At 43.0% G+C, this 27,934-nt stretch overlaps 1 protein-coding gene across 1 annotated transcript in view; it reads right to left on the bottom strand.

Annotated features, from left to right (window-relative positions):
* Window positions 1-1,141: 1,141 nt before the first annotated feature.
* The window catches only part of GNS (glucosamine (N-acetyl)-6-sulfatase), a 57,035-nt gene continuing 30,242 nt past the window's right edge, over window positions 1,142-27,934 (bottom strand). Inside the window, exons 11-14 of the mRNA XM_043562951.1 lie at window positions 9,845-9,952; window positions 8,817-8,927; window positions 6,870-7,030; window positions 1,142-3,862 (exon numbers count right to left, since the gene is read on the bottom strand). Of these exons, the coding sequence (XP_043418886.1) occupies window positions 3,784-3,862; window positions 6,870-7,030; window positions 8,817-8,927; window positions 9,845-9,952 (459 nt within the window). The 3' untranslated portion in view covers window positions 1,142-3,783. The remainder of the gene's footprint in view (window positions 3,863-6,869; window positions 7,031-8,816; window positions 8,928-9,844; window positions 9,953-27,934) is intronic.

A 27,934-nucleotide genomic window follows, 5' to 3' on the forward strand; every position in this document is an offset into this window, starting at 1 on the left:
ATAGAGAAATACACTTTTATTTGGACATTTTTTTTTTTTTTAAGATTTTTAGTAATTGCTACATCCAACATGGGGCTCATACAACCCTGAGATCAAGAGTTGCATACTCCGTCAACTGAACCAGCCAGGTGCCCTTCAAATTACTTTCTGTATAGTGATCTGGCAAGTTTACGGATGTCCTCTAACATCTTTTCTACTTGGTTTTCATAATTTTTAAAAAAATGTTTGAAAGCACATGCACAAATGGGGGAGGGGCAGAGAGAGAACACCAAATAGGCTCTGTGCTGTCAGCATAGATCTTAACACGGGGCTTGATGTCACAAACCGTGAGATCATGACCTGAGCTGAAATCGAGTCAGATGCTCCACCAACTGAGCCACCCAGGTGCCCCAGGTTTTTATGATTTGTAAGATACGAGGCAAACTACTAGGTCTGGGGTTGGCAAATCCTGGCCGGTTCTGGTAAGTAAAATTTTCTCAGAAGAGTCACTCATACATTTAAGTATTGAGTAGTTACTTTTTTGTGTTACAGCAGTGGTAAGTAGTTGTGACAGAGACCTCCCTTTAAGCGAATGTTTGTCAACACCTGTATAAAGTCCTTAATGGGGCGCCTGGGTGGCACAATTAAGCATCTGACTTGGCTCAGGTCATGATCTCACGGTTTGTGAGTTCGAGACCCTCGTGGGGCTCTGTGCTGATAGCTCAGAGGCTGGAGCCTGCAGCTTGCTTTGGATTCTGTGTCTCCCTCTCTCTGTCCCTCCCTGACGAATGCTCTGTCTCTGTCAAAAATAAATGTAAAAAAAAAAAATAAAGTCCTTCTTTGTTTAGGGCAGTGGATCACATGACTGGACATCAAGGGAAAGCACCCTGGAAAGCTTAGTTTTATCTAATTTAAAGCCTGCCACGATTTTTTTTTTTCCTGCAAAGCCATAAATGCACAAAGACTTATTTTTTTCATTTAGGGGTGCTCGTTCAGGAGTATTGGTCAGCAGATCACATGTAAAAGAGCTTTCGAGGTAGAGACTACAGCACCTAGAGAGGAAACGGCTCATTCTCCAGTCCTAGGTGAGTGATAACATTAACCAGCATGACAAAGAAAAAAATCTTGTCAAAATTACTTGTGGACTAAAACAAAGGACACATTTCCCACTAGAACAGAAATAAATTTTAATTCATTGAAAAGTGCAGCAGTGAACAGGGTCTTTGGAAGGGCACTTTCTAAGTCAGGTGACTTGAGATGACACAAAGCCACGGCAGAATAACTTCTGGGAACAGAAGATGCAAACGCAGGAATTCACAACACTCAGTGTGGGACCCAAGTGGTGGTGTAAGTAGAAAACCCAAATATTCCCACCTAGGTCACTGGTGGATCAGAAGTACCCTTTGCTTCCTCTTAATAAGGACCCTGGAGAAATCCTTCTTTAGTGCTTTAAAGCACTAATATTTAATTTAGATGCTAAAAATAAATTTAAGAATGTTTCTCACAGATGAGGCTATGACTTCCATGGCTACTGTTACGATTTTGTACAAAAACCTTAGTATCGTGAATTAAAAACGTACTTTGTAACAGTACCACTGGTCAAATTCAGAGATACTCAAAAAGGGGTTCCCCACTTTGTATTTGAGGGAGACCTCTGTAATAGGAAATTTTGTAAGGCAGAATCTCTATTCATTCCTATGGCCTTGGATCCCTCCTAAGGGTTAGTTTTCTACTCTGAAGGGTACCAACCAGTCCAGACCTGGCCTTCTTTAAAAGAGAAAATAATCAAAATTCAAATTCATACAATTAAGAGAGAAACAAGCCAAACCTCTTGCAGTGGGTTCCTTGTACATATACATTCTGAAAAGTTCAGTGCATTTTGTTGTCTGCTAGGCTATATAAACTGAGGCCTCTTCACAAAAGATGATTTTAGCACAGATCCAGAATGAAGCCAGTCTAAGAGAAAGTGAAATTATAGGCCACTCCAAGGTTAGTGGGAAGTGTACCACATATAGGAGAGGTACACAGGGAGGGCACCCGATCCCCCCACCCAAACAGAAATCGCTGAATGTAAGAACAGTGTGGCAGGGACACTATGGGCAGCTGACTTGTGTTGCTCTTACAACTTTACCTGCTCTCAGGAACCAGCAACCTAAAATTGAATAACAGGACATCACAATATAAGACCTGGTAAGTATTGGTGTCTTTTTATTCGGGAATAACTATGGTCAACTTTCATTAAGGTAGAAGTTGACTGATTAATGTTAAGAATCAAAGTGTAGAATAAAGCTAATACCCATATTTAACAGTGTAGTTTGCTTTTAGTTACAAAATATTTAGAATTTCTTTCCCTAAAACATTCACAGCAGAGGTGTTCTTTCACTTGCCTCTTTCACCTCTAAATACCACCACAGTTACTGGGATTGCATGAGGTAAAGGAATAAACCCAATGGCTATTAACCCAACATGGCTCTCTAGAGTTGATAGAGAAGTTGTTTACAGCCATGTCTTACAAAGTGCTTAAAGCTCAACCTAAGACCTTACATAAAGCTAAAATCACTAATGCCTGAGTTGAACAGGTTATAAACCACAGCTCTTCCTCCTCCCCCTGCTGTCCCACCACAGATAACTTTCTTGTGAAGAAAACAGTAGAAACGGGATTGGTCTTTGAGCCCAGAAACATACAAATGTAGGTGTTCTATACAGGAAACCTCAACAAGGTCTGGCTTTGCCAGGGGGAACAGTGAATGCGGCTCAAATTATGCAAGACTCCAAACCCTCCAGAAGAACTTCTCTAAAAGGGAACAAGGTAGGGTAAAGCAGTTGGAACTTTGTAAAAACTGTAACAAATGAACACAATGTCCACAAAATGCAGAGAGTCAAAATTGAAACCCAGGCTCCCTGCTAGACAGGCACTTACTAAATCCCAACAATAGCCCTTCAACCTGTCCACCCAAGAGCCCCGTCTATAGAAGGCCCTCAGAAAATGCAACCTTCACCAACCCCTGGAAGTTCTTTTCCTCTACTGAGAAATATTAGGATAGGATACCTAAGCCATTTTGTTTTTGGGATCTCAGAGGAGTAATTATCAGGAGAAGAAACATTCCCTTGATACCTCTGTTGACTGGTACTCCACGTGGTTAGCAGCCACCAGGAAGTCCACGGCTTTCACTTTTAGAACTACCTCGAATTATTAGCCTGTACCAAAAACTGTTCTATTTAAGTGTAGCATCAGCCCAGAATGCATAAAAAACAACAACAACAAAAAAACCAAAACAACACAAACCGTGCTTGGCTGACAGGTTTTGAACTTGTGACCTTATCACATTGTGATGGGTATTATACACACTGTATTTCTACTAATCTGAAAATGGCGGTACTTGTTCTTGCTCTGATGATTCAGCTCTGAGGGTTATTCTTCAAGCCATGTGATGTTGGTATTTTTGATAGTGAAGTGGTTAAGCTGTAAACCACCCCTCTGCCCCCAAGCAAGTAATTCAGACTATGACCACATGGGGAATAATCAAGAACTGTGACCCCAGGACAGAAAGGGTGTGGGTGAGGACAAAGACCTCAGGAGCATTCGTTATTAGGTGAATGAAGGGACAGCCATTCCTGACGTGTGGGCGGAGTTCACAGTTTAACACATTGCACAAGGAAGTCAGCTGATTGGGTTGCTTTTTCAAACAGGACTTAGAGCCAGTCCAGAAACTCTTCAAGGCGTGGTCTTGAGGACTAGCTACAGAAACCTACTACAATCACTTCATCAGACAGAGGTGTGCTGGGATCCAACTGCAGAGGTCGCTACAGAGGATGTTTTGAAAACCTTCGAGTCCTGACACTGCCATGATTGTTGAACATGAGACGAGGGTCAAACCTGTATCTGAGGAGGAAAAAAAAAGAAAAAGGATGTTACATCAACTCCAGTTAGCTGCCATGTTCCTCATTCAGAATGTTCGGTGGGAAGGAAGATAAAAGGAACAATTAAGTCCCCAGAAAGGAATCTCGTGGCAAAGTCTGTAGTACAAAACAGAAGAACTTACTAATTAAGAGCATTCCCATCACAAGCAAGCAAGCACAAAATGATGTAAAATAATCTTGAGAGGCATTAGGAGGAGACAAGATTTGAGCTAGTTTTTGAGGGGGAGGACTCCCTAAGGTGTAAAGTAACTGATGGCAGAGGCTAGCCCCTGTTGGAGCCTGAGCAGCAGCTTCAGAGCCCTTCCTTCTCTCACAGTTCACACAGACCAGCAGGCAAGAGCACAGGTGTGCACCTCAGACAGACGTTTCCGTCCGGCTCATTATGAACTCAGGTAAGTCGTTAACCTCTCTAGCTACCAATAAAATCGTAAGGGAATTCAATTCATGTAATATGTCTGGCACATAATATCAGTCGGCCCAGTGTCACGTTACCAGTCAGCATTTACTTCCCCCTGGGTGGTAAAACTAAAGAGGGTAGTTTGCAAAGACATTTTACACAGGCAGGCTAGAAATAATGTTGTATTTTCCTTTTACCTGCAATCTTTAGGGATCAACTCATTCTTACTTAGCATTATTTTTTTTTTTTTTTCAACGTTTATTTATTTTTGGGACAGAGAGAGACAGAGCATGAACGGGGGAGGGGCAGAGAGAGAGGGAGACACAGAATCGGAAACAGGCTCCAGGCTCTGAGCCATCAGCCCAGAGCCCGACGCGGGGCTCGAACTCACGGACGGCGAGATCGTGACCTGGCTGAAGTCGGACGCTTAACCGACTGCGCCACCCAGGCGCCCCACTTAGCATTATTTTAGAACAAGGGCAGGCCATACAGTCTCTGTCCTAACTATGTCTCAACTCTGTTGCTGTATGTAAATGAATGTGGCTATTTGCAAAGGGTGGTGGCTGGATTGGGCCTGAGGACCTAGTCTGCTGACCTCCATTTTCAGAGAGTGTATAAGCCTAAATGTTTGGTGGGAAGGAATATGCTATTGATAAGGAATTTAAAAAGTTTAAATAGCTGGGGCTGACATTAGTAAAGCCAGTATCTAGAGTCTTGGTTATAAGCTTCTTAGAATGTGAACAAGACAATTAAATTATAGTTACAAAACAAAGCCTGCCTGGGAGTCAGATCTTGCTCATCAGTCCTAACAGGGTGACCCTTGGGCACATTTACCTCTGGGCTCTAAAGACTGTATGGAAATTCTATGGTTAAGTCCTAACACTTAAGGGCTGATGCTCAGAAGACCGAAGGGATCTGCCATATTGGCCAACCGGCTGCCAGCACAGCAGGTCCACGCTCTAGAAGCAGCACGGTCAGGGACTGTTTGGCCAAACACCGTACTTCAAGAGGTGTTAAGTCCTGACTCTCCATTCAAGATTTAAATAGAGGATGGGACACCTGGGTGGTTCAGTCGGTTAAGCATCCGAGTTCGGCTCGGGTCATGATCTCATGGTTCGTGGGTTGGAGCCCCATATGGGGCTCTGTGCTGACAGCTCAGAGCCAGGAGCCTGCTTCAGATCCTGTGTCTCCCTCTCTCTTTGCCCACCTCCCACTTGTGCTCGCTCTCAAAAATAAACATTAAAAGATAAAAGATTAAATCCATCATCTAAGTTCATAAGTCATCCAGAGGCTGCTATAAACATCTGACGTTATTTTTTACCAAGATTTTACTTTTTTTTTTTTTCCAGTAATCTCTATACCCAACATGCGGCTTGAACTCACGACCCCAAGATGAAGAGTTACATGCTCTACCTCCTAAGCCAGCCAGGTGCCCCTAGACATGTAATTTGATTTGATAAAACATTCTGAGCACAGTTGTTGGAAACTGCAAAATCAGCATGTGTCAACTAAAAGTCTTGTGCCTTTTACTTTAGAGACTGAACTTCCTTCCTGCTTCAAGGAACTGGTGTAAGTGAGGATGCATTTCACTATCTTGCAGAAGAGCTCCTGACCGACATGGATTTAGAATTTAGAAGTATGTATACCGTATTTAGAAGCAAAAGTATTACATTTCTTTCATCAAAAGTCTATTATCCAGTGTCTCTACTCATTCACATATATTACTCTCTAATGTGTACTGAAAATATTTCACAGAAGGCTGGCTAAATAATTAAGTTACTACTCAAATTACTCCTTTCCATCAGCTTAGGACATCAATCTCCCATTTCTCCTACAATCAATGTAAGAACTAAAATAATCCTTTCCTGGTGAAAATTCAACTTTAAATTTTATAATCTTAAACCCAAAATGACAGGTTTCTTGCTACATGCAGCTGAAATGCATGGTGGGCTGAGACCCCACATCACTGGGGAAGGGTAACTGTTCCAGAGGAATGAGTGGGAGGGACAGAGCCCGCTTAGTAGGTGATAACCTTTTCTGCCTTCATATACTACAGTGGGCTTATATATTTAAACATTTGAAGTCTGTACCTTCTAATTTATTTTGTGTGTTCAGCCTACTAAGTTTACTGGCAAGCATTCAAGTTCCTCTAATCAGGGTTTCTGAGAAATGAAATGAAGGCATAACCTCTTGGAGGCGCTAGGGAGACAGGTAGCAGGTGGTCAGCTCACTTTAAAGAAACTCCATCTGTCACCAGTGCAATCAAGTGGGTACCATGAAAAGAGTCACAGGAGGAAGGGGAGGAAGAAGAGCCCCATGTGGCAGGGAGCGGGGCTAGGCCTCCAGCTAAAGCAGCTACTGGCACCACAGAGCAGAAGTTTCAAAGGGCTCATTTCCCCAGCACAACAGGCAAACGCACTAACACACAGTACTCCTACTACAAAGCAGAAGAACAAGAACCACAGCTTAGCTCAAAGCCAAAAGGACCCCTCAGGCTTCCTCTGCCTTCAAGCACACACGACTGCCACCCACCGACAGCTTGACAAAGCCATCGAAGAAAATGGGAACTTACCCCGGGTCAAAAACACCTGGAGTGCGACAGGTTGGTCCAGAACAGGACTGTAACATCATTAGCCGGTAGTTCATTTTCCCCAAAAGCTCTGGGTCTATACTTTTAGCAATGTTCGTGATTTGGTCTGGGTCTGCAGTCAGGTTGTAGACTTCCACAAACACCTACAAGAATGAAGATGGAGGAAAGAGAAGAGCAAGCATTATATTTGAAATATTCCTCATGTGAGTTTTTTTAAAAAATGTTTACTTTTCAGAGAGAGAGCGAGCGAGCAAGCAGGGGAGGGGCAGAGAGAGAGGAACATACAGAATCCAAAGCAGGCTCCAGGCTCTGAGCTGTGAGTGCAGAGCCCGATGAGGGGGCCTGAACTCACTGAAAAGTGAGCTCTCAAACAGTGAGATCATGACCTGAGCTGAAGTTGGACCCTTAACTGACCGACCCACCCAGGTGCCCCTCGTGTGAATTATTTCTAAGTGGGAAGGGAAGAGCAGCGCCCAGGAGAACATTTTCTGGTCGCAAGATCCTAAAGGAGCCCATGGGTATACATGAGACTATGTTAAAATGCTTCAGGTCTGTGGCCCATGCTGGAGAGGAGCCTCTGGCACACCCTGGGGCTTCAAGCAGAGGCAGGAGGGGACATTTATGACCTTATGTAATAAAAGCAGAACAGAAGGGAGGACCCTCAAAGAGCGAGTCTCAGAAACTAGACTTAACAGTAATATTGTTACAGAAGTGAGAGTTGACATTTGAAGGTTTCTGCCTTAGAACTGTTAAGATTCAAATGAGAACAGATCTGAAAGTACAGTCACTTGTGCTGTACAGATGCTAAAGTTTCCTGTTTTAAAAGCAGTGTTGGATGGCTTCCCAAGTGGGGAAGGATCTAACCCTATTGTTTCTAACATTAGCTCTATCTAATATCGCCATCTCCCCCCACTCTGTACTGTGTTCTCCTAAGTGGAGTTAAGTGATAGGCTAGGAAGATGACAGGTAAACATCATGGGGGAAGGAGAAACAAGAATGGGCTTTGGACAATAGGCAACAGAGCTTCTTTCAAAGTGCTCGGGAGCTACAAATGGTGAGCAAGTCCATTTCTGAGAAACACAATGAGCCTCGGCTCCCCGTGGCAAGATGTGGGTTGCCAGATGAGGCAGGTGAGCACAGGCAGATAGAGTGTGAAAGCACAAGGGACTGCAGTGCAGGAGATCCTCAGACGACCCACACTGATCTGTGCTGGCTAAAAACCACCTTGCCTTTTTTTTTTAAATGTTTTTATTTTGAAAGAGAGAGTGCAAGCAGGGGAGGGGCAGAGTGAGAGGGAGACACAGAATCTGAGGCAGGCCCCGGCTCTCAGCACAGAGCCTGAGGCGGGCGGGCCTCAAATCCACAAACTGCGAGGTCATGACCTGACCAAAGTCAGACACTTAACTGACTGAGCTACCCAGGTGCCCCTAAAAGCCACCTTCTTATGAGGATGGAAACTCCTGGTCCTGCCCCCCACTGCTCATCTATTTAAATGAGCAGCTCTGGACTGTGCTGTTGTGGGGACAGAAGTTTCTGAACAAGCTGGCTGCCAGTAAGCATTCTAGGAAATGTCCCAAACTCCTTACAGCTCCACAGAAGTCGAGGTGTCTTACTCTGACCCCAAACTATCATCAGAGAAGCAAACAGACCAGGCATGCAACAATCTGAAAAACTGGACTGTGCATTTAAAGGGTGTTTGGGTGGTGGTAGGCGTGGAGAGAATCCCATCTGGAAAGATCACAGTTAGAGAGGCGCAGTATGGCCTCGTGGATTCCATGTTCTTCACTGAAGGAAGCCTGAATGGAAGTACAGATAAGAAACCTATCTTCCCCAGGGAACATCCTTGGACTTGCTCTTCTGCTACCAAGTCCAGCCAACAAAGCACTGGCATGAGACACAAGGGGGTGGGGGAAGTGGGGACCTTCTTACCTCCTGGTCATCAAACTCACAATACTGTAAATTCCACTGTGTTGACATGGTCCTCACACAGGCATAGGTGTTATTGTAAGCATCTTCACAGACACAGTCTGGGAAGCATTGCTGTAGGGAGATTTAAAGAGTTAAATGAAAACAGTTCTTCTAATACATAATACCGGCCTACAGGGGCAACCAAGTTGGCTCAAGCCAGACCTACAACTGGACCGAAATCAGGCAACCTTCCATGGAGAAGCAAATCAATAGATACGGGGCTTTGTTTCTTTTGGCCAACCTAAGGAACATGTGTTGGTGGTAGTTCTGTTCGTACTCTTGTCATCCTTGTCTGCTGATCTCCTGCCGAGAATTCGTGGTAGTGAGCGACTGTAAAATGGGTGGGACAGATGGTAAGGAGACAGAATCAGTCTCCTGTGAGTCGTGTCTATGGTATATTAAAGAGCGCTCGCCCTAAACACTTGGATAAAAAGGCTAAACGAGCTTTGTGGAACCAGTTGCAGGTAAGTTATTTTTTCATGTTTTCCTTACCAACTTCTGGTCGGTTCTTCACTATATCCTTACACGTTGGCATTAGGCTTCTATCTAGAGTCGACTCTCCTATTTCCCACTCTCCCAAGTGAAGCCAACGTGCTCTTACCACCTCCGTCACCAGTCTGACCGCCACCAATGCAAGACACTTATGATGGCAGTTACACAGAACTGTGGCAACCCCACTTCTCTACTGAGTGCCACTGATAGATAGCTTCCCTAATAAAAAACGGTACTGCTATTGGGAAGAGGTATAGATAAGAATACGGGCAGATAGATACACGCACTTGTTATAAAAACTGCAAGAATTCAAGGAGCACATTCTGCCAATAGATCAGAAGCATCATTTTCAGGACTACTGAATTTACTCTTCATCTCCTAATCTCCACAGTCAAGTGAAAGAGGACCAAGACTCAGATTTGGGGTTTTAGTACCTGACATGTCTGAACCAATGCCTTGCTGTGCTATTGGTAAGAAAACCGTCTAAGCCAACTCACAGATACTCCAGGACTCAGGGAAGGACATGTTGGGTCGGTGACATTGCGGCCTTCTCCTTGATACTCCACCAAGACATCAGACCGCCATGTCAGATTACTGGCACCTCTCTGGAAGGAAGAACAAAAATGGTTTCTATGAGGCATACAGAACGTGATAAGGATCACAAAGTTTTATTCTATTACTTCAGGGGACACGGGAGTCAAAGCTGGTTGGACTGTACATTCGGCACCTAAAGGGAATGACAAAACCTAATGCAGATGAAGGCTTCTGAATATCATGTTTGGTATTTACAGAGCCCTTACAAGTGATGGTCAAATACTTTGAGCATTTAGTAGTTACTTCCCAAGACTACTTCTGAGAAGCAGGTCAGGAATGGAAACTATAAACGATATCTAAGAATTCTTAACTCATCTGAAGAAATTTACAGGCTAATACACACAAGGACAAAAATTAAACACAGCTTATGCGTTAAGGACTATAAGGTTCAAAATTCTTCTTGGTTAGAATGTTGATACCATACGTAAATGAACCCATTTAGTCTTCACTGCACATCCGTGGAGAGAAAGGAAAGAAGCACCAGCATTTGAAATAGGAGCGCTGAAGACAGGCTCACACATGGTGAAAGGAGGAAGGCGACAGAAGTAAAAAGTTCTGGATCAAAAGGACAACAGGAGTACTGGAAGGAAGAACATGGGGTAGTAAGGTATCCCCAAATCCAGCTTTCAGACAAGGGTGGCAACCACACAGAAAACGGCATGGACAGGAGGCTGCCCACTTGTTCTGTAAACAGCAGCAGGTGGTGGGAAGCAGCGGGAGGCTCTTAAGCAGGGAAGTAACACAATCAAGGCTGTCCTTTAGAAAAGTCATCCCAATAGCAGCGTCTAGAGATGGGGTGGAGAGATGGAGCTAGGGAGATCAGGTTAGAATGTGCTCTTAAGATGGTCTTCAGCCTTACTAATCAAAGTCTGCTTTGCGGTGTTAAAGAGGAGACGGCAGGCCCAGAATGGAGTCACTTGTGCTAAACCCTACATCAACAAACCTAGACTTAATACTTACCCTAACCCAGTTGAGTGTCAACCCTCCAGGAATGTAACCTTTATTTAACCAGTCAACTTGAAATTACTTGGTTAGTACTAGGGAGGTAATCTGCCTGATGGGTCTTTCTGTTCTCCTCAGGAGGGTGACCACGCATGAAACGATGCATTCTTTGTTAATAATTTCCTTTAGCTGCCTTTCTGCCTTAAAAAAACCCTTTCCTTTTCTACACCTCTCCAGAGTGCCCTTCTATTGTAGAGAAGTTGCTGCCTGATTCATGAATCACTGAATAAATTTTTAACAGACTGGGTAGTAGGTGCCAGGAGCTGAAGCAAACTTCTGACAGCATTTAGGGACCATGAAAGCCACAGGAGTGATAATCGCAAATCCATTTTTGAGTTCATGATCTTTTCGCCATTTCTGAGGGCTGAGGGTCTGACTTAAGCTCCTGGACTAACTGGCTTTCCAGTCCAGGGCTCAGCTGGTCACCTTGAGACAGCAGAATGTTCCATTCAGAACCCAACTCCCCAGCCCTTCGTTCAATCTGCAGTTCCCCAGTTATTTGTAATCTCTTTCCAGTCCATAATCCCCATTTACTGGAGTTTACGGGTTGAGTCCACGCTGGGAATCGCTGGTGGTACATATGGCCTTCTCTTGGCCAGTCTGCAGTAAACATTTCATGCTTCCTGCTGTTATGTTAAGGTGTGTGTCTGTCGTCTTTTGTGTAGATAAAAACTATTGCTAATGAGGATCTTTGAAGCCAAATAGCCTGAAAAATTGGTGGACACGAGTATTTTAGAGTGCTTGCCACCTCAACAAGACTCCTGTGATAGGATAAACCGGTCACGGAATGGGTTGGATGGACAGGTGGTCACCCACCAACTTCTATCCAATGAGCTACACTGTAAAACACCAACCCCCAACCCAGTGGTACATACTGTTTAGGTATTCAGACTGGCTCAGAGAAATCCAAAGCCTTAGCTAATAGGTATCTTAAACTCTAAGTCGAGTGTACCACCTTCTGGCACATGTGCTTATTTTATATCTAACAACTATGGTACCTGAGGTAATATCTACAACAATAGCAAAATCTTCCTAAAAACAACCCAGAGCCCAGGCTTAAAATGGCCCTTATGTGGACAAGTAGAGAAGATCACTCATTTAAAAAACATACCTGACTCTGCCACACCTGGCTGGCAGCCTCAGCCAGCACCAGAACCTCTCCCCAGTGACCTCTTGTCACGCCACACCCAGTGGGCTGCCTTGTCTGGCACTCGAGCTCCCCATGAGCGCCCCTGCCCTGGTGGGGCCAGCTCTGGTGCCCGCAACAGCTATGGCTGGACTTTGTAGACAGCAGCACCCGAAGGCTGCCCTGCCCACAGCCAGCTGCACCAGAGAACTGCCTTGCACATCAGTGAGTTAACATAAACTGCAGGCCAGTCATAACAGGAGGGTGCATGCAGCCCATGCAGGGGGCATCCCTAGGGCACATGGCCTGGGTGACCAGGGGAGTTGGCACTACTGGCCCCATAGGATGGATATCTTTGGCATAAAGCCACTTCAAGACTGGGAGATGTAACTGATCTACTTAATAGAACAAATACGTGGAAACAGAGAGGCAAAGTGAGACAAAGGAGTATGTTCCAAAGAAAAGAACAAGACAAAATCTTAGAAAAAGAAATAAAGAAGATGGAGGTAAACAATCTACCAGAGAAAGAGCTGATGGTCATAAAGATGCTCACCAAAGTAGGGAGAAGAATGGATGAACAATGAGAACTTCAGAACTTCAGACAGAAAATATAATCAAGAATCAAAATATAATCAGAAAATATAATCAGAGCTGAAGAATACACTAAATGAAATGAAAAAAAAAATATATATATACACACACACTAGAGAAGATTAGATCAGGAACAAGACTATGTTGCCTCCTGCCACTTTTATTCAACATAGGGTTGGAAGTCCTAGCCACATCAGATAAGCAAAAGGAAAGACACCCAAATTAGAAGAGAAGTAAAACTGTCTCTATTTACAGGCAACAGGATATAGAAAACTCTAAAGACTCCACCAAGAAAGTATTACAATAAATGAATTCAGTCAAGTTGCTGGATACAAAATTAATACACGTTAATCTGTTCACTAATAATGAACTGTAAGAAAGAGAGATTAAGAAAATACCATTTACAATTGCATCAAAAAGAATACCTAGGAATAAATTTAACCATGGAGGTGAAAGATCTATACTCTGAAAACTAAGACAATGATGAAAGAAATCGAAGATCACCCAAATAAATGGAAAGACATACTGTGCCCATGGACTTGAAGGATTAACATTGTTAAAATGCCCATACTACCCACAGGAATCCATTTATTCAATGCAGTCCCTACCAAAATACCAACAGCATTTTACAAGAATAAATAGTCCTAAAATTGTATGGAACCACAAAAGACCTCAAATAGCCAAAGCAATGTTGAGAAAGAACAAAGCTAGAGGTATTACGCTCCCTGATTTCCAACTATATTACAAAGCTACAGTAATCAATACAGCATTGTACTGGCACAAAAAACAGACACATAGATCAATGGCACAGGACAGTCCAGAAATAAACCCATGCTCGTACAGTCAATATTTGACAAAGGAGGCAAGAATATACAATAATGAAAAGATGGTCTCTTTAATATATGGTCTGGGAAACCTGGACACTACATGCAAAAGAATAAACTGGAGCACTTTCTTACACCACATATACAAAAATATACTCAAAATTGATCAAAGACTTAAATGTTAGACCAGAAGCCATAAAACAGCTACCAAAAAACATAGGAATATTTTTTTTGGATTGGTCTCCTTAGGTAAGGGCAAGAAGGCAAAAATAAAATTAAAAATTGGGCAGGGGAGCCTGGGTAGCTTAGTTAGTTTTAAATGTCCAACCCTTGGTTTCAGGTCGAGTCATGTCTGACAGTTCGTCAGAGCCCCTCTGCGCTGACAGCATGCAGCCTGCTTGGGATTCTCTTTCCCTCTATCTCTGCTCCTCCCTTGCTCGTGCTCGTGCTCTTTCAAAATAAACTTAGAGAAATGGGCAGAGGGCTTGAACAGACACTTCTGCAAAGACAACAAACAGATGGCCAACAGATGCATGAAAGATGCTCACATCACTCATCATGGGAAAATTCAAGTGAAAACCACAATGAGATACCACACACTCATCAGAATGGCTAATATTCAAAAGATAAGAAGTAACAAGTATTGGTGAGGATGTGTAGAAAAGGGAACCTTCATGCACTGTCGGTGGAAATGTAAAATGGCACAGCTACTATGGAAAACGGAACTACTCTAGGACCCAGTAATCCCACTTCAGGGTATTTAGGCGAAGAAAATGAAAAGACCAATTTGAAAAGATATATGCACCCCTATGTTCACTGCAGTATTTGCAACAGCCAAGATATGAAAGCAACCTAACTGTTCATGGACAGATGAAGCTTATATACGTATATACATACATGCATATATTTATATAAAATAAACTACGACTCAGCCACAAAAAAAGAATGAAATCTTGCCATTTAAGACAACACGGGAAGACCTAGAGGGTATTATGCCCAGTGAAATAAGAGAAAGACAAATACCATATAATTTCACTGATACGTAGAATCTAAAACAAAACAAAAACAAAACAAAAAAACCCAAATGAGCAAAACAGAAATGGACCCAAAGATACAGAGAACAGTTTGGTGGTTGTAAGAGGCGAGGAGATTAAAAGGTACCAACTACAGGTTATTAAATAAGACACAGAGTGCTCGCTTTGGCAGCACATGTACAAGACCCAGAAATGCAATGTACGGCATAGGAAATATAACTTAACTTTTGTGACAGAAGACAGCTAGATGAATTGTGGTGATCACTTTGTATTATATATAAATGTCGAACACCTAAAACTAATATAATATTGTACCTCAACTACACTTCAATTAAAAAAAAAAGAAAAAAGAGATGTACTTGAAAGGGTTCCTGAATTAAATGAAAATGGGATACCTATTTTAATTGATATGTAGGTTTCCAAAAGGCTTCAAGATTCCAAAACAGCCTCACTGAAAGATTCATTTCAAGAGGTCAAGGAAAATTAAAGACAAAGGTACCTCAAATAAAAGACGTCACAAATGACCTGACTCCCACACTTCTATCCTTCTTTACAGTAGTACTCTTGTTTTACTAATTCTGTCAAAACTGCCTTTCCACTCTGAAGAGATTTAAAAGTTACTTAAAATAAACCTACCTGCGGTTGCAAGTGATCCTTCTCAGATCTATTTCATTCCTTGGTCAAAGACCAGACTAAGTGCCATAGCTAAAGAATTTCCTAAAGCCAGGGAAGAGCCCAAAGTTTTTTTTGAAGAGTTTAGAATCCTTACCAGGGACTATGACCCCAGGCTGCTATATTTATCAGCTTCCACATATGTTGGCAGGACCTTGTGAAGGCCAAAAATGGATGCAGGAAGTAGAATGGCATAATCCCAAGGATGATGATATTCAGGGTCCTCGGTCACCAGCATAGCTCTCTTAAGGACCATAAAGAGCTGGAAATATACCAACTGATATTTTTTTAAATGCTTATTTATTTTGAGAGAGAGAGTGCACATGCATGAGCAGGGGAGGGGCAGAGAGAGAGAGGGAGAGAGAGAAACCCAAGTAGGTCCCACACTGTCACCGCAGAGCCTGACTTGGGGCTCAATCTCACGAACTGTGAGATCATGACCTGAGCTGAAATCGATAGTCAGCTGCTTAACGGTCTGAACAACCCAGGTGCCCTCACCAACTGATATTTTAAAAGCCATTCCTAGAGTCTTCCCTGCCTGCACTAGTTGGTCTGTTCATCAAATATGAAAATAAAAGATGAATCCATGGCAGAGTCGGAAGTCTGTTTGGAAATGTTCTTCTATGGCACTTCTGACTCTGTACAATCTGCTCAAGCTGCCCTATTTGTAAACGGATTATTTCCTGAGATTCGTGGGTTAATAAAAAGACAGGATGGGAGGCCACTGGCCTGACTGAACTTGTGACCATAGCCAAACACTTTGAGAGGACTTTGGACCAAAATCATAAACAGAAGTCTGCCAAACCAATGGCCTTTACTGGGTCTTCCATATCATACCCTCCTAGAAGTGCATCATCAGATGGCTGGTCCGGGGGCCATTATCTCACTTGTAATTAACTACGAAACTTTAGAGAAACTGTCCTGAAAGCTCCTACACAAATTCCTCGATGCTCCCAAGGGAGAGCTCCCATGTGGGGCCCTTCCCAAAACCGACAGGGAAACTCCTACCAGTAATACCCTTGAACATCCAAGGGGAAACTAAAATTAATGAAGTATACTTTGCTAAATTCTATAGCTACCAAGGCTATGCTTTCTATTTTTAAATTTTTTTAATGTTTATTATTTTTTGAGAGACAGAGACAGAGGGTGAGTGGGGGAAGGGCAGAGAGAGAGGGAAACAGAATCCCAAGCAGGCTCCAGGCTCTGAGATGTCAGCACAGAGCCTGACACGGGCTCGAACCCACAAACCTCGAGATTATGACCTGAGCCATAGTCAGATGCTCAACTGACTGAGCCACCCAGGTGCCCCTACACTTTCTACTTTAAACCCCACTCTCATAGGACATCAAATTCCTCAGAGTGAAAAGAAAGTTTATATACTAGGGGTATCTAATCAAGTTTAGACAGAATTTCTACCTCAAACCAGGACAAATGACTTTGTGACCTTTTACTAAAAAGCCTTCTTTTTGGTTCTGTGATATAGCCCCAATGTATTAGGTAGAATCCTTTCTAAATTTAAAGGGCCAGTAAGTTTTGCTTCTAATAAGACCTCACCCTACAATTTCCTGACCAACCTGAACCTGATCTTCCATTCTTTATACTTTGTCCTTGATATAAATGAGGAAGACTTCCAACAAAAACCCCCTATTTTAACTGAGATGCCTGAAAATCTGTGGGCCACTTCTAATTCTGACATTGGGAGGATAACAAGTGCAGAGCCCACAGAAATTCACAGATAGGACTAAACTTATTCTTATGTTGCCCCAATATCCATTAAAGCATTAGGCTATCCAAGGCCTCACACCTTGCCCAGGGGTTAATCGTTCCCTGTTCCAGCCCCTGCAACAGGCAGATTTTGCCAGTCTGGAAACCCAACGGGAGAGGATGGTGACTTGTCCAGGACTTGAGAGCTATTAACAAGTTTTCCCCATTTCCCAGTTGTCCCAAATTCAAATACCTAAGTTTTACCAGACTCAAATGGTTCAATGTTATACACCTGTTCAACCTTTTCCAGCATCTCTGTGAACTCCAGCAGCCAATATCCATTTGCTTTTACTTGGAACAATCAATAATACACCTGGACAGTCAGGCCTCAAGGATTCATTGAGGTCCCTTATTTCCCCCATGTATTCCACCAAGATTTCATCCTCCACCAGTTCCTGGGAAATCGATCCTTTTACAATATGCAGACCATCTCTCTCTATGCTTGTTTACCAAAGAGGTCTCCATAAAGAGTTCCACGGACTTGCTGTAGCAGTTAGGTGAAAAGGGACATAAAGTCTCTGAGGGAAAATCTCATTTCTAGACATTGTTGATTACCCTAGGTCATAATCTAAGCACGAAAGGAATCCAGTTATCTCCAAAAAGGATTAAGCTAAGCATAGCTTTGTGGATTTCTAACCTAGCTGGCTATTACACATTACGGGTTCCTAATTTTTCTCTGTTGGCTTCCCCACTCTATGAATTTACCGAGACATCAGTCCCTGAACCCCTTGAATGGGAAGATAAACATGAACGGGCCTTTTTAGGACTAAAATAAGCACTAGAAGAACCGCCCACCCTAGAGATACCAAACCAACCAAACCAAAAGCTTTACATCTTATTTGTGTGTGAAAGAGATCATCAAGCACAAGAAATGCTGATGCAAGAACAAGGCATTAAATACAGGCCTGTTACAGCATACAGCTCGACTCCCCTGCTAGAGCCTGTGCAGCCAGGCTCCAGCTCCAGCAGCAGTTAGAAGCCTCGGTGAATTTCTTTAGGAAATGACATTTCTTTACACACCCCAAACACAGCTTAAAGCCTTCGTAATTCCAAAAGGACTCACACTTCCAACACTTTTCTGCAAGCAGACTAACCTCCTAGGAACTCTTTCGACCCCTACCCCCTCATCTGCATCGTAAGTGTCAGGACGTTCTTAATCCTGCTCCATTTAATGCCCCTGCCTGAGCAAGGGAGCCTGGGACTGTGGGGCAGTAATGTCCCATTCTGTGACACTGCATCCTGATTTACAAGACATCCATCCCCCTTTTGACTAATCCTGAGTAGTTTTATTTATTGATGGGTCACACTATAAATACGAGAAAGGGAACTTCCAAGCAGGTTATGCTGTTAATCTCCCACAAGCTCACTCGGCCCAGTAACAGAGCTCTATTCTATGCCCCCACCTCAGCATGCGAATTCCTGAAAGGTAGAACTGTTACACTGAGAGCCAGCAGGCCCATGATTTGGGGATGTTATGGAGACAAAGGGGTTTTCTTATGTCCACTGGGACCCCAATCAAAAATGGGCAAGTAAACTTCTTACTGCCATTCTTTTACCCTCTGAAACTGCTGTCATCAAAACTGAGGCTCTCACTAAAAAGACTGAACCTGAGTATCAGGGAAATACCCTAGCTGGCTTTCATGCAAAGGTGGCAGCGACAGAACTTGTACAGGTTGTGGCATATGTGGATCAAGTCTATTCTGCTTCTACAAAAAATGACATCTTGTTGCCAGAAGTTTGCCATGTGGGGCAAAGGGTGAGGTCTCATCCTTGCAACGTGGCAACATTCTGTTCCCGAGACAGAGAAATTAAGATTGTAAGACAATGGTTGTAAACTTAATAAACGACTGGGGTTACAGGAAAATCAAGACCTTTCTTCCTGGCTCCCTGGCAAATCCCATTTTGTGGCTTTTGCATTCCTTCCCCAACCACGGTGCATTTAAGATGACGCAAATTATAAAAAACATCGGTGGTGAAACTTCTTTAAAGAACTATAAATGTCTGACCTATCAGGACCATAATCCTGAAAAAACTATTTTTGTTCTCAGAGAACTCAAACCTCCTCTTTCCAGACCCTCTGCAGAAATGCAACTGAATTTCATTCATTTTTCACCTAGCATGGGTTATATTTTCTTGCAGGTATGTCTTCCAGATAGGTTGAAGCCTTGCCCTGCTGCAAAGCTGATGCCCTTACAGCAGCAGAGAGACTGTTAGAAAACTTGTTTTCCACTTTGAGTATACCTTCTGTAATCACCAGTGATTGAGTCACCCACTTCAATGGGCAAATCATACAAGCATTAATGAAAGCTTTGCAAACCTCTTGAAATGATCACTGTCCCAATCACCCTCGATTATATCAGGCAAGACTGAGAGAACGAATGGGATCCTCAAACTTACAAATCTCTAAACTTGCTGAAAAACTGGACTCCTTTGACCTAAGGCGTCGCTTCTGGCCTTGACGACTATTCACAGCACCCACTTTGGGAAACGAACTCATTCTACTACATGAGACAGTTACTGGTAGACCAATGTCTACTGGTATACAACTTTCTGTTGATGCCTTGTTTCAAGCTAGCCTGACATGATACTGTAAGTCTTTAACGTCTTTTGCTAAAGCCTATTATCAATAGGTTAATGAAGCTTTCCTGGATCCCAATTCAAAGGATCCTGTCGGTCACAGTCTTAGAGCCTGGTGATTGAATGTCCTGGAAACATCATAAGAAAACAGCCTTCAAACTCCACTGGAAAGGTCCTCACCAAGTGGTTCCTGATCACTAACACTGCTGCAAAACTAGAAGGCACTGAGCCTTGGGTATACACTTCACAGCTTAAGAAGGCTCCGCCTGACATCTGGTCATATACAGACACTGGAAACCTCCAAATCAAACTGATGAGGAAGACAAGCAAATGACATCAAAGTAGACTGCTTCCCCCTGGACCAAGACTTCATACTTTTAACCGAACATGAAATTTTTTTACCTTCCCCTCCTTTCCTTTACTCTTGTCTTGGCCCATAAAAATAACATGCTTGATCCGTTATCTCTCAGGGAAGTGCTAAGGAAGGTAACCTTTCAGACTGCGGGATTTGTCATCAAAGATTCTGATCTACCCATGATGCTAGAGATCCTCTGGTGTTCCCTGTGACCAATTTCTCTTCTATTCCCAATGTTACTACAAACCATGATCGAGCCCCCCACCCCGCCCCTTCAAGAAGCCTTTTACCAAGTTCGACTCTTAGAGCTAGAACATCCTCTGCCTTGTTTCACATTTCTCCATTTACGACTGTCATGTGCCGGATTCAGACCCAAGTATTTATGTAAATCTTAGTACACTTGCTCCCTCACGTTCTCATGATTATATAGGTCAGACCTGTCCCTTTTCACGGAAATCTCTCACCAGCAGCATCCACCTCTGCAAGGCATTTAGAATGACTATTTCAGGCTGGGAGATTTTCTTTCCCTATGTGCTAAAAACCTAACTGTCCCCTGGTTTGAACAGGTACACACAGCAAATCCTGTGAATGATCCATTAACATTACCACTTAAACGGAGATGATCTGTGCCCTGATCCAGTCTGTCTTTGTCTGTGGTCGTTTTCACTCTCCTTGGGCCTATGAATGCTGAGAGAGCTGGCACACAGCCAGGCAATGTCTTAGATTATCTAACTGTGCCCTTGACTTCCCACAGTGAACTAAGACACCTCACTGGTTGACTCTCTTGGATTTATACATCAAGTTAGGAAGAAATTACCAGGAGACATTCATGACTCAGAAATCACCTCCTTTGGCAGATACTTTTCTGGTTATTAGTAAATATAAATTAGAATATGACAGAAACCTCTCCACTCTTTAAGAAAAAAAAATTATTATTATTATTTTTTTGAGAGAATGGGAGCAGGGGAGGGGCAGAGAAAGCAGAAGACAATAGCTTCTGGAAAAAGCTCCTTAGACTCTCTGGCTAAAGTTGTTCTTGTTAAAAGAATAGCCCTTGATTGTATTTTAGCTTAACATAGAGGTTTCTGTGCTATGGCTATACTGTAGCTGGAATAACACTTCTGGGGAAGTTGAAACTCAGTTGTGTAAGATTCCTGAACAAGCCCCTTCGCTCAAAAAGGTGACTCCTTCAGTGGGATCTTTTTTTTTTTTTGACAGATTCTAATTAGTTTGGGTCTTGGGGACTACAAACATTGGGAATTATGCTGTCCATAATAATCATCATTATCTTCCTGGTGCACTGTATTCTCTCAAAAGCATTACACAGCCACTAACCATCAAGCAAATGATCTCTCCAAGATTGGAATGTCAGAAAAGGAGTGAAAAGAATGATTGACTCAAAGATTGTGAACCTGGGGGCATCTGGGTGGTTCAGTTGGTTAAGTATCCGACTTTGGCTCAGGTCATGATCTCACGGTTCCTGAGTTCAAGCCCCGCATCGGGCTCTGTGCTGACAGCTCAGAGCCTGGAGCCTGCTTCGGATTCTGTGTCTCCCCCTCTCCTGCTTGTGTTTGGTCTCTCTCTCAAAAAATAAACATTAAAAAAAAAAAAGATTATGAACCTGAAGTGGTGGCTTGTATCACAGAGATTAAGCAAAAGATGTCATGACCTATGAATACCACACAAAGGATGGACAAAAGCTGCAAGAACTATAGAGCAGTATCTGAGAACAACACTAATACCTTAAATTCTTATCACTCTCAGTTAAGCTGACAGTCTGATCAAAAAGGGATAACTGTTAAGAAGAAAAAAAAAAAAAAGACAACAGAGACGCCTGGGTGGCTCAGTCGGTTAAGCGTTCAACTTTGGCTCAGGTCATGATCTCACGGCTTGTGAGTTCGAGCCCCACGTCAGGCTCTGTGCTGACAGCTCAGAGCCTGGTGCCTGCTTCGGATTCTGTCTCCTTCTCTCTCTGTTCCTCCCCTGCTCACACTCTCTCTCTCAAAAACAAAGATTAAAATATGTATACATATACATATACATATATATATACACATATTTAAAAAGAGACAACAGTTCTCTCAAAAATAAAGATTAAAAAATTTTTAAAAAATTAAAAAAAACAGACAACAGGCCCCAAATGGAGTCACTTGTGCTAAACTCCACGTCAGCAAACCAAGACTTAATACCTAATTACAGCCCCCCCTCCCCCCTACCTTGTACTTGTAACCAGTCAACCTGGAATTATCTGGTCAGTACTAGTGAGGTAATCTGCCCACTGGGCCCCCTCCATTCCCCTTAGGAGGGCTACCATGCCTGAAACGATGCATTCTTTGCTAACGACTTTTTTCTGCCCTCTTTCTGCCTTTAAAAACCTTTGCTTTTTTATAGCTTGGTGGAGCTCCTTTCTATTACCAGATGAGCCACTGCCCAAGTAATAAATCACTGGATGAAGCCAATTTGATCTTTACCTTTACTCAGCTGAATTTTTAACAGCAGTCTATCAGTAACACCTGGGACCTTGTTAGAAATGCACAATCTCGGGCCCTACTCTACCCTTAATGAGCCATGGTCTGTATTTCAGTAAGATCCACTGGTGATTCATATGCACAGTAAAACTTGAGAAGCACACTCTGAAACAGTGGTTCTCAGGGTGTGTTCCCCAGCAGGATTAGCATCAGGTGGGAACTTACTGCAAATGCAAGTTCTTCATTCCTAGTTGGGGCGGGAAACCATTCCTGATGAATGCAAATGTGAAAACTGCTGCTCTAAGGACTTCAGTGCACCCACTTAACCTGCTGACCACAGTGGGAAGGACTGGTAGCCTGTTCAAAGCCTCGGAACGCCACAGCTGCCTGGAAAGGGGGATGCATACACAGGAACGCGTCTACTAACCCACTATCCCATAATGAAGCCTGAACAATCCCACACAGGTCAAGGTCTCAGAAATCGTTAAGTCACAGGATTTCAGAAGCCATCAACTCTGTAGGTACCCACTCTACCAACTCTCAGCTGTGGAAGCTGGGAGTCAGGGGAATAGCTTATCTGTCAAACTCGAGTGGACTTTAAAACCTCACACTTGTGCATCGTTAATATGCAGACGAGAAAAGAGTATCTGAAAAGTCTACATCAGTTGTCTCAAAATTTTGCTGAATATTAAAATCACAAGGAGAGCTTTAAAAATCCCAACAGCCAGGTTATATCACAGGTCAATCAACCATAATCTTGGGGATGGGACCCAAGCAAAAGTAAGTAGTTCCCCCCCTCATCTGTAGAGGGTACATTCTAAGATCCTCCCCCATCATGGATGCCAGAAACTGTGGATAGTACCGGACCTTATAGATACTGTTTACTCCTATTACATACATACCTACGATAAAATATAATTTATAAAAAAGGCACAGTGAGACTAACAATAACAACAGAATGAATACAATATACTGTAATACGAGTTATGTGAATGTGGTGTCTCTCTCTTGAAATATCTATTGTACTGTACTTACCCTTCTTGGAATAAAATACCCACGTGATGAGATGAACTGAGGGGGATGACACAGGCATTGTGACATAACATTAGGCTACTACTGATCTTCTAATAACACATCAGGAGGAAGATCATTTGCTTCCAGACCGTGGCTGACCATGGGTAACTGAAACCGTGGAAGGTGAAACCACAGATAAGGGGTGACTACTGTATTTTAGTCTCCAGGTGATACTAATGGTCTGGAAGCGTCATTAAACATTTCTGCCAAAGGCCAGATACTATTTAGGGTCTGTGGCTATATAGTTTCTGCTGCAGCTACTTGATTTTGCTGTTGTACAGGAAAGCAGGCCTAGAAAATACATACATGGATGAACGTGGCTATATTCTAATATAACACTATCTATGGAAGATGGGGGTGGGCTAAATTTGGCTCACAGGGGTGTGCCAACCTCCCATCTCTAGCAGCACCATCCAGAATTTTCTGACTGAAATGTACTGTATCTGTGCTGTTCAACAGTCTGGCTAGTGACACACAGGAACTGAATCCTCGCTTTATTCCTGTGACCTTAAATAGCCGCACGCAGCCAGCAGCTTCTGAATCGGGGCAGGCTAGGGCTGCGAGCTGCTCTGCGACCTTCATACACCAGCGGTCTCACCAGAGTAACTTCCAAAACAAAACAGGAACAAGGAGAAGGGTGGAATCCTAAGCAGTGGTTCCACAAGAATGCAGAGAAATTAACGACAGCTGACACTCCAACAACACAGGGGTTAAGGGCACTGACACCCTGCACAGTTGAAGATCCGTGTGTAACTGTTGGCTCTTTAAAAACTCAACTACACGGGGCGCCTGGGTGGCGCAGTCGGTTAAGCGTCCGACTTCAGCCAGGTCACGATCTCGCGGTCCTTGAGTTCGAGCCCCGCGTCAGGCTCTGGGCTGATGGCTCAGAGCCTGGAGCCTGTTTCCGATTCTGTGTCTCCCTGTCTCTCTGCCCCTCCCCCGTTCATGCTCTGTCTCTCTCTGTCCCAAAAATAAATAAACGTTACAAAAAAAAAAGTTAAAAAATAAAAATAAAAAAAATAAAAACTCAACTACTGATGGCCTACTATTGGCCGGAAGCCTTACTAACAACAAAGTCAATTAACATGCTGTATATACCTATTATATGATGTGTTCTTACAGTAAAGTAAGCTAGAGAAAAGCAAATATTAAAATCGCGAGGAAGAGAATATATATATTTATGGTACTGTATTTCTCGCATCGTAAGCCTGTCATCTGTTTACGAGATGATCTGTCAGCACCTTAAGGGATATAACACACTGTACACGTAATACATATTGGTAACACTAGACATGAAAAAAGAAAAAACGAGGGTCGCCTCGGTGCCTCAGTTGGTTAAGCGTCTGACTCGATATCAGCTTGGGTCATGATCTCCTGGTTCATGACATGGAGCCCTGCATCAGGCTCTGCGCTGGCAGCACAGAGCCTGCTTGGGATTCTCTCTCTTCCTCTCTCCCTGCCCCTCTCCAGCTCGTTCTCTCTCAAAATAAACTTAGAAGTTTTAACAACAATGAAAAAATGTGAAAAAAAAACCCTCCTATTTACGGGTATAATGACTCATGCATTGGCAACATGTAATGTGGCTGCTTTATGGTGACCTAGTACAGCTGACACGAACGCTTCACAGTAGCCTAGCTTAATGGATGATTATATAACTTTTATGGCCAAAATTTATGGCACACAGTATTACAGGCATATTCATAACACAGCATTGAAAACATGGTTACATTAAAAAACTCTTACCAGTGGTGACAGGCTGACACCCAGTTTCTCCAGTTTTGAGAGAGGCACACAGCATGGTAACGTTATTCTTTGAAAGCACAAATGGCAAGAAAACTAACACATTAATTTTACTTTAAATATCACTCACCTTATGCCTACGTAAGGATAGGCCATCCACGTCCGTAGAAGCCTTGTACACAACACTCCACACAGTAAATACTTAAGTGATGCTGTTGATACATTTCTTGCTGTACAGTTACTAGATTTTTACACAAAGACAAAAACCTACACAAGTTTAACGTCTGGCATGATGACTATTTAAGTACAGAGGATCATCATAAATGTCTTCATCCCAGCATCTTGTTCAGTAGGCTGAGGAGGAGGAAGGGAGAGGCCGGTCTTGCTGTCTCCACACTGGAGGAGGTAGAAGGGGAGGCAGGCACACTCAGTATAACTTTATGAAATACAGTGTAATTTTTGTCTTTCTTGCCATTTCTCTAAAACCGTTTCCATATGGTACCAATCCTTCTTCCACTGTTTACGTTAGCTTCAGTGCCTGTATCATGGAAGGGTCCATGGCATTGAAGACGTTAAAAGCAGTCTTGAATAATGGAAACCCTTCTGCCAGATTGTCCAGTGTCAATCCTCCAAGATCCGTATCTTGAAACCCTTGACCCGCCCGCCCCCTGCCCCTCCTTTTTGCTGTATAGACTATCTCTTTCACAATTTCTTCTACTGTAAATTTTGTGAAGTTAGGCACACGTGGACACAGTTTTCTCCAGTAGGAATTTATTGTTTTGGCCTTGGTGGCTCTTATAGCTTTTTCTACAACGATGACATCTTTGATGGTGTAATCCTTCCAGACTTTCATGATATTCTGGCAGGGTTCTCTTCCATAGTGTTGACAATCCTTTCCACAGAGTAATGTGTGTAATGAGCCCTGAAGGTCAAGGTCCTATGACCCCCTGATCTAAAAGCTGAATTAGAGACACTGTATTTGGGGGCAAGGAGACCATTTCGATGCCTTCAGTGTTGAGCTCATGGGGTTCTGGGTGGTCATCCTCATTGTCCAATATCAAAAGAACTTTAAAAGGCAGTCCCCTACTGGCAAGGTACTTTCTCCTGACTTCAGGAACAAACTATTGATGGAGCCAATCCAGGAAAAGGTTCTCATTGTCCAGGCCTTCTTGTTGTACAACCAAAAAACTGGCAGCTGGTGTTTATCTTTTCCCTTCAAGGCTCAGGAGTCCTGATCATAAACCCAACTGCATTTGTACAAAACAGCAGGAGTTAGCCTGTCCGTTTCTGCCTTAAATCTTGGTGTTTCCTTCTCTTCCTTACTAATACATGTCCTTCATGGCATTTTTCTCCAGAATAGGGAACCTCTGTCTGCATTAAAATCCTGTGTAGGCAGATACTCTCAAGGATGTTCTTAATGGCATCGGGAGCTTGTCTGTTGCCTCTTGGTTGACAGAAGCAGGTTCTTCTGTTTCTGTTACATTGGCATTTTTAAGCCACATATCTTTCTAAAATTATCAAACCACCCTTGGCTGACATTAAATTCTTCAGCTTTAGATCCTTCAACTTCCTTTTGCTTTAAGTTGTCACATAATAACTTTGCTTTCTCTTGAATCACTTTAAGAGTCTATAGGTATGTCTTTCGTATAGCAATCCTGTACCCACATAAAAGCTATTATTTTCAATACCAGATAAAAAGGTATTTTGCAAAAGGTGTCAAGTTTTCATGCCTCCTGGCATGGCTGCAGTAATGGCCTCACGAATTTCCTTTTTTATTTTTTTTCCACAGTGGTGTTTACGTTAGATTAATTTATCTTGAAATGGTGAGCAACTGTAGTGGCAGACCTGATCTACAGTACATATCCAGCAATTCAACTTTTTCTTATAATGTCATGACTTTTCTCAGCTTCTTGGGAGCATTTCTAGCATCCCAGGTGGCACTGTGTAAGAGTCCCATGGTGTTATTCAAGGCTTATGGTATTATACTAAATGCAATAAAAATACACGAGAACCAAAATCATTTACCACCATACCCAGTTTACTAGAGAGACAAACTGTTCATGCAGAGATGATTATCACCACATGGCATTTTAAGCAGATACTCATGACACTTGAGTTCACTGTAACAACAACTGGAGGTGGCTAGGAAATTATACAAAAATACAGTATGTACTGCAGTTAATTTTATGCACTTATGATTTAATCCTGCCTTGTTAAATTTTTTTACACTTCTCTCGAATGGTGTCATGTATGTTCTGTGGAAGTTTTTTTTTTAATGTTTAATTTTGAGAGGTGGGGGGAGGGAGGGAGAGGGAGAGGGAGAGGGAGGGAGGGAGGGAGGGAGGGAGGGAGGGAGAGGGAGAGAGAGGGAGAGAGAGGGAGAGAGAAGGAGAGAGAGGGAGAGAGAGGGAGAGAGAGGGAGAGAGAGGGAGAGAGAGGGAGAGAGAGGGAGAGAATGCAAGCAGGGGAGGGGTAGAGAGAGGGAGACGCAGAATCTGAAGCAGGCTCCGGGCTCTGAGCTGTCAGCACAGGGCCCAACGTGGGGCTCGAACTCATGAGCTGTGAGATCATGACCTGAGCCGAAGTTGGACGCCCAACTGACTGAGCCACCCAGGAGCCTCTGTGTAAGTTTTGATAAGTGTTAACTTTTAATGATAGATTTGTATATATTTTATGGTAGTAAGTAATAAAATAGTATCTACATAGAAATTATACATGTGTGACATATTTAACCTTTTCTTATTTTTTCAATACTTTTAGGCTACG

This window comes from Prionailurus bengalensis, chromosome B4 (genome assembly GCF_016509475.1).
Source record: "Prionailurus bengalensis isolate Pbe53 chromosome B4, Fcat_Pben_1.1_paternal_pri, whole genome shotgun sequence".
NCBI classification, from domain to species: domain Eukaryota; kingdom Metazoa; phylum Chordata; class Mammalia; order Carnivora; family Felidae; genus Prionailurus; species Prionailurus bengalensis.